This window comes from Hoplias malabaricus, chromosome 18, assembly GCF_029633855.1.
Source record: "Hoplias malabaricus isolate fHopMal1 chromosome 18, fHopMal1.hap1, whole genome shotgun sequence".
In the NCBI taxonomy this organism is placed as follows: Eukaryota; Metazoa; Chordata; class Actinopteri; order Characiformes; family Erythrinidae; genus Hoplias; species Hoplias malabaricus.
Window position 1 is genome coordinate 5,383,765 of NC_089817.1, and position 15,654 is coordinate 5,399,418.

At 46.7% G+C, this 15,654-nt stretch overlaps 1 protein-coding gene across 1 annotated transcript in view; it reads right to left on the reverse strand.

The window, feature by feature from the left end:
- The window catches only part of si:ch211-127i16.2 (probable flavin-containing monoamine oxidase A), a 74,032-nt gene that overhangs the window by 17,853 nt on the left and 40,525 nt on the right, over positions 1-15,654 (reverse strand). Inside the window, exons 8-10 of the mRNA XM_066651602.1 lie at positions 14,785-14,885; positions 10,708-10,866; positions 1,158-1,244 (exon numbers count right to left, since the gene is read on the reverse strand). Coding sequence (XP_066507699.1) covers positions 1,158-1,244; positions 10,708-10,866; positions 14,785-14,885 — 347 coding nt within the window. The remainder of the gene's footprint in view (positions 1-1,157; positions 1,245-10,707; positions 10,867-14,784; positions 14,886-15,654) is intronic.

The following is a 15,654-nucleotide window of genomic DNA, read 5'->3' on the forward strand; positions in this document are numbered from 1 at the left end:
CTTCCTCCTTAACATCTCTGTAACGTCTCTTTAATTTATCACTAGTTCCTCCTTAACATCTCTGTAACGTCTCAAATTTATCAGTAGTTCCTCCTTAACATCTCTGTAACGTCTCTTTAATTTATCAGTAGTTCCTCCTTAACATCTCTGTAACGTCTCAAATTTATCAGTAGTTCCTCCTTAACATCTCTGTAACGTCTCTTTAATTTATCAGTAGTTCCTCCTTAACATCTCTGTAACGTCTCAAATTTATCAGTAGTTCCTCCTTAACATCTCTGTAACGTCTCTTTAATTTATCAGTAGTTCCTCCTTAACATCTCTGTAACATCTCTAATTTATCGGTAGTTCCTCCTTATCATCTGTGTAACGACTCTTTAATTTATCGGTAGTTCTTCCTTAACATCTCTGTAACGTCTCAAATTTATCAGTAGTTCCTCCTTAATATCTCTGTAACGTCTCTTTAATTTATCGATAGTTTCTCCTTAACATCTCTGTAATGTCTCTTGAATTTATCAGTAGTTCCTCCTTAACATCTCTGTAATGTCTCTTGAATTTATCAGTAGTTCCTCCTTAATATCTCTGTAACGTCTCTTTAATTTATCGCTAGTTTCTCCTTAACATCTCTGTAATGTCTGAAATTTATCAGTAGTTCCTCCTTAATATCTGTGTAACGTCTCTAATTTCTCTTAATATCTCAGTAGCATCTCTTTAATATTTCTGTAGCTCCTCCTTTATATTTCTGTAGCTCCTCCTTAAGATCCAGCTGTCAAGAGAGAACAACAACAAAAAAATAATAAACTCAGGAGAAAGGTAGAAGGCCCTCCCTTAAATCCAGATGCCCTAGCTAGCTAACTTGTTTTGGCATCCTGTCAAAACGCCACTTCTGCTCGGCCCGTGGGCTCGGACAACCACAACAAACGGCCTTCAGACCCTTAACTGTCCAAACACGAGCCAGACTCCAGTGTGAAAGGCTGCCGTCCTGAGAGAAGCTGTGTCAGAACACGTTAGCACATCTGCTGTTTCCTTCCACAGTTTCAGTGCGGTCCCCCAATTAACACAGAGTAGCGTTAATGAAGCCGCGGCGAGGGGCGCAGTTCCTGAGCGAGCGGGAGATGACTCAGAGGTCGTGTCCGAGCCAAATCCATCCCAACACTTACCTTCTCCTGGTAGTGGACGTAGGAGGCGGCCTCGGGGCCCAGGTACCGCACCAGACTCAGAACGACAGCATCCCTCCTCTCCTCCATCTGAAAGAAACCAGAATAGAGCTCCTTTCATTTTTAGATCTCTCAGCTCCGAGTCGTGATGGGTTCTGGGAAAGGAAATAAAAAGAGCCCAAATTAGAGCCGGTGTGTACTCACAGAACTCACACACTCTCAACTCGAGATGCATCGTCTTTATGTATCTAGGTCTGTACTTGTGTTTTTATCCTGGACATTTTAATCCAGGCATTTTAATGTGTGTGTGTGTGTGTGTGTGTGTGTAAAGCTGTGTGAAGTCCTCCATTTGTCATTTTTACCACCAGGAAATTATTTATGTTTTAATTATTTTTAAATCTCTTCTACGAAGCATCACTTTGCCCTCAATGAAGTCGTTTATGCTCCACAGGGAGGGCCCCCCACTGGGGGAACGCATGTTTAAAACAAGTTTAGTACAGAATCTCTGCTACATCCATGCCAGTAGGTGTCAGTACAGCGGGGGTTTGATGAAGTGAAGATGAATCCTTGCTAAAAACTGCAGCTTGTCCTTTACATTTATATTACATTAATATTTACACAACATGTTTTATGCAAATCACCACAGGCCTATTCCTACTGCAAGTATTTACAGATAAAGCACCTCAGGGAATAAACTTACACTCACTCAGATCCCACACACTTACTCAAATACATTCTCTCTCACCCACTCCTCCCATAATCATGCCGACACATACTCATTCACTCACTCACTCACGAACTCAGCCTCAGGGGGCGCCATTTCTCACATACTCACTCACACGTACGCACTGCTCTACAGGGGGTGCTATTGTGCTTCACCTTAATGAAACCTTGTGTTGATGATGACTCATCTGAGGAAACCCACGCAGACACAGGGAGAACATGCCACACTCCTCACAGACAGTTACCCGGAGGAAACCCACACAGACACAGGGAGAACACACCACACTCCTCACAGACAGTCACCCGGAGGAAACCCACGCAGACACAGGGAGAACACACCACACTCCTCACAGACAGTCACCCGGAGGAAACCCACGCAGACACAGGGAGAACACACCACACTCCTCACAGACAGTCACCCGGAGGAAACCCACGCAGACACAGGGAGAACACACCACACTCCTTACAGACAGTCACCCGGAGGAAACCCACGCAGACACAGGGAGAACACACCACACTCCTTACAGACAGTCACCCGGAGGAAACCCACGCAGACACAGAGAGAACACACCACACTCCTCACAGACAGTCACCCAGAGGAAACCCACGCAGACACAGGGAGAACACACCACACTCCTCACAGACAGTCACCTGGAGGAAACCAACGCAGACACAGAGAGAACACACCACACTCCTCACAGACAGTCACCCGGAGGAAACCCACACAGACACAGGGAGAACACATCACACTCCTCACAGACAGTCACCCGGAGGAAACCCACGCAGACACAGGGAGAACACACCACACTCCTCACAGACAGTCACCCGGAGGAAACCCACGCAGACACAGGGAGAACACACCACACTCCTCACAGACAGTCACCCGGAGGAAACCCACGCAGACACAGGGAGAACACACCACACTCCTTACAGACAGTCACCCGGAGGAAACCCACGCAGACACAGGGAGAACACACCACACTCCTTACAGACAGTCACCCGGAGGAAACCCACGCAGACACAGAGAGAACACACCACACTCCTCACAGACAGTCACCCGGAGGAAACCCACGCAGACACAGGGAGAACACACCACACTCCTCACAGACAGTCACCCGGAGGAAACCCACACAGACACAGGGAGAACACACCACACTCCTCACAGACAGTCACCCGGAGGAAACCCACGCAGACACAGGGAGAACACACCACACTCCTCACAGACAGTCACCCGGAGGAAACCCACGCAGACACAGGGAGAACACACCACACTCCTCACAGACAGTCACCCGGAGGAAACCCACGCAGACACAGGGAGAACACACCACACTCCTCACAGACAGTCACCTGGAGGAAACCCACGCAGACACAGGGAGAACACACCACACCAGACGCTCAGTTCCTGACCCCTGTATATTAGGATAAATTCATACAAAAATAAATAAATAAATAAATAAATAACCCTTCCATAAAAAAAACATCTTTCAAACTTCAATACCACTAAAAAAATGATTAATCATCCAACCCAGCGGGAGCCCTTCAGATCAGAGAGGACTCCCTGGCAGCGTGCTGTGGGGGTCACTGCACGTCTGATCGATTAGAAAAACTCTGACCCCGTACTCCCCCTGCGGTGAGAGATGAATGTCAGCAGAACTTAGCCCTGCTCCAGCTGCTGGGCTCTAGCTGCAGCAACGTGACAGATGTTGCAAGTCGGCAGAAAAGTCTAAACATCTGCATGAGCTGAACTGACCATGTGATAACGGATCTGACGAGCGAGGCTTTGGGGCAGAGAGGGATCGTACATGCTGAGATCAGACAGCAGGAGATCAGACGAGGGCTAAAGGAGGTATGAAAGTGTCCGCATGGATCGGCCGGGCTGAGCGTTAATACCTGCTAATAAAACAGCTCGCAAAACTACAGGCGTGTCCACTCTGTAAACTCTGACAGCTCCCGAGGTGAGAGGAGATCCTAATCCAGCGCCAGAAAAACACCTGCATCGTGGAGCAAGAGACACTGTCAAAGGCGGGAGGCTCTGGGGAAGATTCTCAGGACAAATGAGTGTGGTTTTATTGTCTAAACTTCACACATTACCATGAAAAGCTATTTATACACGGACATCCTTCACTGAAAAAACTGAACTAACTACCGACAGAAGGCCTACACACTTCACACTTTGGGAAGATGCCAACCTCTTCTCGTTTTAGCCCTTGTTGCGATGCCAGGACTCGAATCTTTCAGGGGGCCCACAGAAGTCACACTTGTCCCCAGCCATGACAGGAGCAGGTTGGAGTTTTAGATGTATTACGTCTCATCTGGAGCTCAGCGGTAGGTTCTGTAAAGATTCTAATCTTCCATCCACACCACATCTGTGCGTATAAGCCACGGAAGAGTCACCGTTCCCTTGGAATTATAAAGTTCTTCCAAAATAGAGCTATTCCCATATTCTTAGTCTAAGAAAATGTATTACATTATACGAGAAACCAAAAAGGTCCTGTCTCCACAGTCTGGGTAATAATTACATTATTGACTCATTGTAAAATACTGTAATATAACAATGTAAAATGGACGTTTCCTCCATTTCCTTTTTGCTGACCTCAATATCACCCTCTGTGTTCACTCACAGGTTTGTTTACATCAAAATGAACCTCACTCCCTCTGTTCTGTTCTGTTCGCGGTTTTTCTCTCATATCTACAGTTCTGCTGTCTCTGTGGTGGTAGCCTCACGTACTCTGTTCTTATAGTTAGGGAGCGTAATAGTACCTTATTCTGTAATAAATGTAGATTTTTAACTTCTGTTGATTTCATACGCTCCATTTCATCTCCAGGACTTATACTGTGTTCTTTTAATTTCCACTTATCTGTGTAAAATCTTATGAACCTTATCTTATGAATTAAGAATTACAAGAATTCGCCTCTGCTTCTGAAGAAGAGAACGTAGTGTACTTTCAGGGAACACGACTGGACTGTAACACCACTGTTGGAAGTTTGAAGGGTTTAAAGGGAGATTTACACGGTTTGAACCTTTAGTGACAACATCGTACCTTTTTCTGAGAGTGTATTCTGGGAAATTTATGTTGATTTCTTAAAAAAAACCATGATCTTGTTTTATTTACTGAGGACATTCCTCTCGTCTGATGTTGGAATATTCTTACTATTAACTAGCATTTGACTAAAAATTGTTGCTCTTTAAAAGGAGTGTAACAGAATAATTGTGTTTATTATTGTATCATTCAAAAATTAGTGGCATAACATTGTCTTAAAACGCTGATAAAAATAATAATATAGATTATGGGTGGCACGGTGGAGCAGCAGGTAGTGTCGCAGTCACACAGCTCCAGGGGTTTCCTCCGGGTGACTGTCTGTGAGGAGTGTGGTGTGTTCTCCCTGTGTCTGCGTGGGTTTCCTCCGGGTGACTGTCTGTGAGGAGTGTGGTGTGTTCCTCCTTGTGTCTGCGTGGGTTTCCTCCGGGTGACTGTCTGTGAGGAGTGTGGTGTGTTCTCCCTGTGTCTGCGTGGGTTTCCTCCGGGTGACTGTCTGTGAGGAGTGTGGTGTGCTGGCTCCGGTTTCCTCCCACAGTCCAAAAAACATGCGTTGGTTGGTGAATTGGCAACTCAAAAGTGTCCGTAGGTGTGAGTGTGTGAGTGAATGTGTGAGTGTGTGTGTTGCCCTGTGAAGGACTGGCGCCCCCTCCAGGGTGTATTCCCGCCTTGCGCCCAATGATTCCAGGTAGGCTCTGGACCCACCGCGACCCTGAACTGGATAAGGGTTGTAGATAATGAATGAATGAATGAATATAGATTATATAATCATTTCTGGGACAATATACAGACCACATGAAACTGGTTATTGTGACTGGCCTATCAAAGTCAGACTCTAACTTGGTTCTTCAAAGCTCCATATCTCTAAGCCGTTCACAGCGCAGGCAGAACCTCATGATTCCAGGGGAATATTTTATAATAGCACGAATTTGGATGAAATCTTTCGCTGTGTTTTGTAAAACAAATCCATCATCCCTTGTTTGTTTGTTTGTTTTGGGTCCAATTTTCTCCTTACTGCAAATGCACGCTGCAAGCGTCGCGAGTGCCAAAGTGTCTGGAAGACGTGCATTGTCTATGGAAGCATGGAGCGCACTGGAGTGCTGAGAAACAACACTAAACACGTAATCAGAGCGACGCGAGAGTTCAGCGCCACTCAGATTCATGCAAATGAGCTGTGATGTGAGGGCTCTCACGTCCTGTAGAACTCTGCTCCTGCGAAGATTTATTCAGTGTTCTTCGCAGGAAACAGAAGGAAAGCTGATGTCTCTGATGTCGGAGTAAATTGTGCAGAAAAGAGTCTGTGTTTATAAACTGATCTTTCAATTTTTTAAAATTAGGTGAAGGAGAATGAAGCTTCTAATTTTATGAAGTTGATGCAGATGAAGGTCGCTCTTTATGGTGAATCTGAAAGGTCTACTCCCCCCCCCTCCTAAAGTTACATAGTGCAGTTTCTGCAGTGCTGAGGCCAGAACCCCAATGACAAGGCTCTACTCTCCTTATTACAGATCAGTGGGGCATCATTTTGAAGCTGTAAGTTTAAGTAAAACACTACCCAATGTTGTAATTACACAATTACAGAATATATTTTGCAGAAGTATAAAGTCAACCACTTGCTGTGGACACACCCCTCAGCAACAACAGGCTGTTTACTTTGCAGTGTGGAGCCACAGAAAGGGAACTAGCTGCCTCTGCGTCACTGGAAGCTACAGCTGAGACATTAAGTTCGTGGGAGATCTACAATTAGGACAACAGAAAGTGACCACTTCCTCAGCACTCACTGAAAAGTTAAAGCCACTACAGAAGAGCATGTGTCTGTCAGCGTTCGAAGCAGGTGAAGACATCCCAGCTCATGCTTCATATGGAGATCAACAAATATTAGGAAACGTGAGGCGTGCTGGGTGCGGCGGGGCTGTGGAGAAACACGCGGATGGAGCAGGTCGGTGTGAAAAGCTGATGATGAAGCTGAATAGTGAATGAAGGCGGCGGGAGGATGGAGCTGGATTCATAATGAATGACGGAGTTCTATCAGCGGCACAGAGAGGAGACTGTTATCAGACATGTAGACTCACAAAGCCCATTTAGATCCAATCATCCCCTTCAAAACCTTCAGACTCTCTCTGTGTGTGTGTGTGTGTGTGTGTGTGAGAGAGAGACAGAGGAGTGCAATGACTGACAAATGAAGCAATATTAAGATGGCCCAGAGAGTCAAAACACCCACAGCATTCAAGACGCAAACAAAAGATGACAACAAAACAACATTAAAGCAGAACTCATTAAAGGTGAACACAAAAGGATTGAGTGATGTTTGTTTTGTTTTCGTGTGTGTGATCTCTTATTGTCTTTGTGTTTATTTATTTATGTTCTTACCTAATGTTTGCTTGGGTCCCCCCCCCTCAGTGTTTTAATGTTTCTTTAATGATTTAGTGTTTTTGTATTTGTATTTTTTTCATGTTGATGTTTTTCCTTTGCCTCGTAAATGCAGTTGTGTTATGACTCTCTGGGCCTCCATACAATAACATCAGGGTTCTAAATCCCTGCATCATCAAGGAAAGGGTTTCTGAGACTGGACCCTGGTTCATTTACCACTAGCAGATCTCCCCCTAAATGTAGCAGGTGACTTTCCAAAACACGGTCTCTAAAGGGAACGACGGGTTTCGGAAAAACCACAACGACAGCGGTGAGTTCAGGTGTTGTTTACTCATGTGTTGTTTTTTTTGGGACTGAACACAGTTCCGTCATCAGTTCACACGGAGCAGTAGAGTACACCGACCCATCCTTCGTCCAGCGACGGATCCAAGGAGCGTCTGGACCTCAGCGTAATTGTACGAGCTGCCGTTGTGAGTCAAATACAGGAGGTCCTCGGGTTACGTCAGTCCAGAGTTACGATGTTTCGTGGTTACAACACATCTCTCATTTACTGTATAAAGCCTTGTTTTGACTTAAGTGGTTTTGCATCGTAAACGCCGTAACGTGAACTTTACGTAACGCGAAGAACACACGGTTACGCGGCTCGGGACCGAGGAGGATAGGTGTTAGGAGAGGATAAGTGCTTACAGTATGTTATTTACGTACATTATGTACATAAGTTCTGACTTATCTGACTGATCGGTTTACGACGCGACGTAGGAACGGATCAACGTCGTAAGTCAAGGACCCCCTGTAAAAACAAAGCATGGACTCTGCTGTAGCTAGAGATTTTACAAATGAGTAGTTTGTGCTGTGTGTCTGCATTTGGTGGTGCCTGACAAGTCTCTCTGCGCTCAATCAGCGCTCTGCAAGGTTTATACATCACAGTTTTCTTGGCTCATTATTAGAAACATGAGCGAACAGGTACAGGTTCTACCATTCATTCATCCATTATCTGTAACCCTTATCCAGTTCAGGGTCGCGGTGGGTCCAGAGCCTACCTGGAATCATTGGGCGCAAGGCGGGAAAACACCCTGGAGGGGGCGCCAGTCCTTCACAGGGCAACACACACTCACACACATTCACTTACACACTCACACCTACGGACACTTTTGAGTCGCCAATTGACCCACCAATGTGTGTTTTTGGACTATGGGAGGAAACCGGAACACCCGGAGGAAACCCACGCAGACACAGGGAGAACACACCACACTCCTCACAGACAGTCACCCGGAGGAAACCCACGCAGACACAGGAAGAACACACCACACTCCTCACAGACAGTCACCCGGAGGAAACCCACGCAGACACAGGGAGAACACACCACACTCCTCACAGACAGTCACCCGGAGGAAACCCACGCAGACACAGGGAGAACACACCACACTCCTCACAGACAGTCACCCGGAGGAAACCCACACAGACACAGGGAGAACACACCACACTCCTCACAGACAGTCACCCAGAGGAAACCCACGCAGACACAGGGAGAACACACCACACTCCTCACAGACAGTCACCCGGAGGAAACCCACACAGACACAGGGAGAACACACCAAACAGTCTCCCGGAGTGAGAATCGAACCCACAACCCCCAAGCCCTTGGAGCTGTGTGACTGCGACACCTACCTGCTGCACCACCGTGTCGCCCCAGGTCCTACCAAAGCTGGCAAAAGCAAAAACAGCAGAGCAGAGCCAAGCTGAGTGGAGTAGGTGCCATGATGTGGAAAAGCACCATATGTAAAATATCTATGTTTGTGTTGTTGTCACAGACCCTTGGTTTGATCACCACCCCCGGTGTCGTGGTAGGAATGCGTTGACAATTTGCAGAACTCAGACACATTTTTCACATCAAGGACACGGCCCTTTTTTGAAGCTGGTTAAATATCTTTCTTAGCGAAGAAAAAGAAAAAAAAGTGGACGAAATGTTCTATGAAAGTGATAAAGGTTCTTTTGATGCTCACAGAAAGATGAAATGCCAATTTCTGGGTGCATTCAATTGTGGAAAAAAAAGGAAGCAAGGAGAGTTTCACCGTCTCATACAAGAAGCTTTATAATTAGTTTCTCAGACAAGTCCAGCCTCCATCTGAATCCGTTGTAATGGCCGTCCACAGCATCGTGGGTGTGTTGGTGGCGTGTGTATTCAGTCACATGCTGAGGGGTTTCTTCAGTGTGTTTATGCAGTTCAGTCAGAAAGCACTGGGCACTGAGAGACACATACAATAAGCTGATTGGCTGGTTGCTTTTTAATGCCAACAGCAGAGGCACAGATGATTGGTCGGAGAGTTCTGGCACCGAGTGAAAATTCGCAGAACCAAGGCTGAATAAAAAATGATGTCATATTCGTCCGTCCAAATGGTGTGTGCAATCCTATCACGGGGCACCACACACACACACACACACACACACACACACACAGATGATTGTGTATTTATATTTATATATCTATACTGAAATATTGATGAACATGTGCAGTGCAGAAAGTCATGACTTGGGGAAGACTTCCTCCATTTTCACCTCCGTCTCCGAGGAGTGTAAATATCCCCCTCTCCCTGTGACCCGCGCAAATCTGTAAACAGCAGCAGCTCCACACACACTCACTTCACACCATCGCAAAAGTTCAGTGTTCTGTTAAAACCACTCACCCTCTCCCTCCCTCACTCACACACACCCACACTCTCTTTCTCTCTCACACACACACTCCCTTTCTCACTTACACACACACACTCTCACTCACACTCTCATTCACACTAACACACACTTCCTCTCTCAGCCTCTCTCTCTCTCTCTCTCTCTCTCTCACACACACACACACACACTTTCTTTGCCTCTGTTTTTCTCTCTCTCACACACACTCTTTGCTTCTCTTTCAGTCTTTTTGCCTCACACACTCTCTCTCTCTCTCTCTCTCTTTCTGCCTCACTCTTTTTCACTCTCTCTCTCTCTCTCTCTCTCTGCCTCACTCTTTTTCACACACACACACACACACACACTTATTCTTTGCCTCGCTCTCTGCCTCTCACACACTCTTTTTGCCTCTCTTCCTTTCTCTCTTTCACACACTTTTTGCTTCTCTCTTGCACTCTCTCTCTTTCTCTCTCTCACACACTTTTTGCTTCTCTTACACACACTCTCTCTCACACACAAACTCTCTCTCTCTCTCTCACACACACTCTTTTTGCCTCTCTCTCTCTCACACACTTTTCTCACTGTCTCACACCCCCTTCTCTCAATCCCGTCTTTTTCCTTTTTTCTGTCTCCTTCAGGGTCCATCTCCTGCTTTTTCTGTCTTGCCCTCCTTTAATCTCTCACTTTGTTTCTGTAAACCTCACACATTCTCTCTCTCTCTCTCTCTCTCTCTCTCTCTCTCTCTCTCTCTCTCTCACCTCTTTGCTGTTCCAGTAGCAGGCTTGTTCTCCAGCAATGAATCCCACCAGAGCTGGACTACCCCCGGGGCTCGTAGCGTCAAAGGTGACCCCAAAAGGACAGTCCTCCGAGGGGCGAGAGACTATCTCCCCCGAAAAGCCCTTCTGCTTCCAGAACGCCTGGGTAAAGCAGAAAAGAGGCAGTTATTTAAGGGCTAGTAACAATCAGGAAAACTGGAAACCACTTGGTATCCGTCTCCACATCCATCTCCACTTAACCTCAGCTCTAGGACACTTTCAGTTTTACACCAAAAAAGTGTCTCTGTGGCCAAATCTCTGGGTTAAAAAAGATTATCAATGAACTTTAATGTGTTTACGACCTAATGAATGACCATGTGATGTATTTTTATTTGAAAGTGGTACGTAATGCCGTTGTGATGAAGATGAACGGTGAGGGACCTGCTGATTCTGGGTCAGGAGCGGAATACGTTACATCACCCAATGCTTCATGCTCTCAGGCTTGAGGCATTGTGACCTTGGGCCAGAAGGGACTGCAAATATTTTTGGGGAAAAAAAAAAAAAAGTATTTATATAATTCATTCATTGTCTGTAACCCTTATCCAGTTCAGGGTCGCGGTGGGTCCAGAGCCTACCTGGAATCACTGGGTACAAGGCGGGAATACACCCTGGGGCGCCAGTTCTTTACAGGGCAACACAGACACACACACACACATTCACTCACACCTACGGACACTTTTGAGTCACCAATCCACCTACCAATGTGTGTTTTTAGACTGTGGGAGGAAACCCACGCAGACACAGGGAGAACACACCACACTCCTCACAGACAGTCACCCGGAGGAAACCCACGCAGACACAGGGAGAACACACCACACTCCTCACAGACAGTCACCCGGAGGAAACCCACGCAGACACAGGGAGAACACACCACACTCCTCACAGACAGTCACCCGGAGCGGGAATCGAACCCACAACTTCCAGGTCCCTGGAGCTGTGTGACTGGGACACTCCCTGCTGTGCCACCGTGCCGCCCTATTTATATAATATATTTTATAATACTAGTTAAAGAAGGCTTAATTTTTCCAATGTGCGATTGTCCGATGTCAAAGCATGCTTGGCAACATCTGTAGAGGAACAGGACAGACCCCAGTCTCTGGTCAGTGCAGCTGTGAGTGTAACTGTGTAGCTATGACACCTTTCACTGACCTTGTGCATTAACATACCTGAAGTGTGTGTTCTGAACCGTACACCTACCGCTCTCTGCAGAATTAAAGGCAGTTGGAGCGGCACCGGAGCGGAGATCCCAGCATTCCTGGCAGAAACGTGCACGCTCTCTTTAATACATGCATTTATGATTATTCATGACACATAACTATGCGTGCTCTGTGCCTCGAGAGCTCATTGCACAATTGTTTCTGACTCTCTGAATTACTGCTGGAGCAGTGGTTTATTGCCCTGCTCTGTGTTAAAGCCCTAGTTTTGCTTCACACTTGTTTCTGTCTGAGAAAAGTACCTGGTGACTTCATTTGTCGCTTATTTTTTAATGAATGACCATAATGCTGCATCATTTACTGCTAACATTAAAAGGCCCGAAGACTGTGGGCACTGTCTCATCCCAACGTTCTTCTAAAGCGAAGAGTGTTTGCAGGGGGTTTTGCTTCTTTGCTACTCTACCATGTAAAGAAAAATGCTGTGAGGGTTTGATGGCACTGAGCCATTAGAGAGGTCAGATACTGCAGTTCTACATCACCTCAGCAGCACTGAGCGCCATCAATGTGATGTAATGTGTACAAAATTGTTTTAATTTGATTCCCACTCCGGGCGACTGTGAGGAGTGTGGTGTGTTCTCCCTGTGTCTGCGTGGGTTTCCTCCAGGTGATTGTCTGTGAGAAGTGTGGTGTGTTCTCCCTGTGTCTGCGTGGGTTTCCTCCGGGTGATTGTCTGTGAGGAGTGTGGTGTGTTCTCCCTGTGTCTGCGTGGGTTTCCTCCAGGTGATTGTCTGTGAGGAGTGTGGTGTGTTCTCCCTGTGTCTGCGTGGGTTTCCTCCGGGTGATTGTCTGTGAGGAGTGTGGTGTGTTCTCCCTGTGTCTGCGTGGGTTTCCTCCGGGTGACTGTCTGTGAGGAGTGTGGTGTGTTCTCTCTGTGTCTGCGTGGGTTTCCTCCAGGTGATTGTCTGTGAGGAGTGTGGTGTGTTCTCTCTGTGTCTGCGTGGGTTTCCTCTAGGTGATTGTCTGTGAGGAGTGTGGTGTGTTCTCTCTGTGTCTGCGTGGGTTTCCTCCGGGTGATTGTCTGTGAGGAGTGTGGTGTGTTCTCTCTGTGTCTGCGTGGGTTTCCTCCAGGTGATTGTCTGTGAGGAGTGTGGTGTGTTCTCCCTGTGTCTGCGTGGGTTTCCTCCAGGTGATTGTCTGTGAGGAGTGTGGTGTGTTCTCCCTGTGTCTGCGTGGGTTTCCTCCGGGTGATTGTCTGTGAGGAGTGTGGTGTGTTCTCCCTGTGTCTGCGTGGGTTTAGTCCGGGTGATTGTCTGTGAGGAGTGTGGTGTGTTCTCCCTGTGTCTGCGTGGGTTTCCTCCGGGTGATTGTCTGTGAGGAGTGTGGTGTGTTCTCCCTGTGTCTGCGTGGGTTTCCTCCGGGTGATTGTCTGTGAGGAGTGTGGTGTGTTCTCCCTGTGTCTGCGTGGGTTTCCTCCGGGTGATTGTCTGTGAGGAGTGTGGTGTGTTCTCTCTGTATCTGCGTGGGTTTCCTCTAGGTGATTGTCTGTGAGGAGTGTGGTGTGTTCTCTCTGTGTCTGCGTGGGTTTCCTCCAGGTGATTGTCTGTGAGGAGTGTGGTGTGTTCTCCCTGTGTCTGCGTGGGTTTCCTCCGGGTGATTGTCTGTGAGGAGTTTGGTGTGTTCTCTCTGTGTCTGCGTGGGTTTTCTCCGGGTGCTCTGGTTTTCTCCCATGCTCCAAAAACACACGTTGGTAGGTGGATTTGCAACTCAAAAGTGTCCGTAGGTGTGAGTGTGTGAGTGAATGTGTGAGGGTGTGTTCTCCCTGTGAAGGACTGGCGCCCCCTCCAGGGTGTGTTCCCGCCTTGCGTCCAGTGATTTCGGGTAGGTTATGGACCCACAGCGACCCTGAACAGGATCTGAAGGGTTACCAACAATGAAAGAATGAATTACACAAAAAAGGCTTAAAAACCTAATTGTACACGAATACATTAAAAGGTTTTCAAACTTTTGTGAAGCCTCTGTGCTCTCTCAAAAACGCCTGGGGTTGTGTTGTTTGGTCTGATATAAAATCAACCCTTCCCAGCGTCCCTGCTCCACGGCTTCTGTCCAAGGATCCACACACTTATGAGAACTTCATCCATAACTTATGCCTCATAAAAGTCCTATGCATGATTGATAAAGGCGTGTGTAATCCAAATTTGATGGAAAACGGCTAACGTCTGCGATGTGTGTGATAACGTTATAAATGTAAGGAATACGTCCACCCTGTTAAATATATCGTACCTAACTCACAAAGGCCAGGAGAGAGGCTGAGTGACCGGTGAGCATTATGAGATGACATTTAAACAAAGACACGAGGGAGAGAGGCTGAGGTAAAACAGGTGAGAGAGAAGAGAGGGAAGAAGAGAACGAGGACAGAGGAGAGCAAAACAGACGAGTGGAACAAAGGAAGGATGGAAAAGGGTCCAGTAAGACAGAGATAATGAGGTGAAAGTGGGAGAAATTATGTCTGAGTCTCTCTGCCTCGCTCTCACATTTTCTCCCTTTATCACAATCCCTTATTTGCCGTCTCCTCCTTTTCTCTGCCTTCTGCTCTTTTACTTTTTTCTCTGTCTGTAATCACACTGCACTCTCTCTCTCTCTCTCTCTCTCTCTCTCTCAGACTCTTTCGCATTCTCTCTCCAGACCCCTTTTTTCTCATTGTCTCATTTCTCTCTGCCCCTGTGTCTGTCTTGACATTCTCTGTTAAACTCATTCGACCTATTACTCTTTCAGTCTGTGTGTGTGTGTGTGTGTGTGTGTGTGTAGACAGGGGGTAAAAGAGGACAGACAAGATGAGAGGGCAGAGGGGGTTGTGTGTGTCACTCACAGTGGGGTAAGTGATGATGAACTTGGTCATGTGACCCACAGGCATGCACTGGGAGAGGCGCTGGCGCTCCAGAGGAAGGACAGGATCAAACTGGATCAGAGCTGGAAAAGAATAACACAAAACACAAGGACACAATCAAGGCATAGTCTGGACACAGGTGAGGGTCAGGACAAGGCCAGGACAGAGTTGAGACACTGGACGCAGGACACTGTTGGAAAACAATGTGCACACGGTTAAGACACAGGACACGGTCAGGACAAAGGACAGAGGACGTGATGAACACAGTGATGGACAAAGCGCTGTCAGGGTTTAGAACACTGACCACACACTTGCAGGTCACGTGTGTGTCCTGATGACTCCTGACCATCTGTAACCCCTGTCCTATCCTATCGATAGATAGATAGATAGATAGATAGATAGATAGATAGATAGATAGATAGATAGATAGATAGATAGAGACAGACAGACAGATAGAGAGATAGATAGAGACAGACAGACAGATAGAGAGATAGATAGAGATAGACAGACAGACAGACAGACAGACAGACAGACAGACAGATAGAAAGATGGACGGACGGACAGACAGACAGACCGATAGACAGTCAGACAGACAGAGAGACAGATAGAGACAGACAGACAGACAGACAGACAGATAGATAGATAGATAGATAGATAGATAGATAGATAGAGATACAGACAGACAGATAGAGAGATAGATAGATAGATAGATAGAGATACAGACAGACAGACAGACAGAGAGATAGATAGATAGATAGAGATATACAGACAGACAGAGACAGACAGACAGACAGACAGACAGACAGATAGATAGATAGATAGATAGATAGATAGATAGATAGAGATATACAG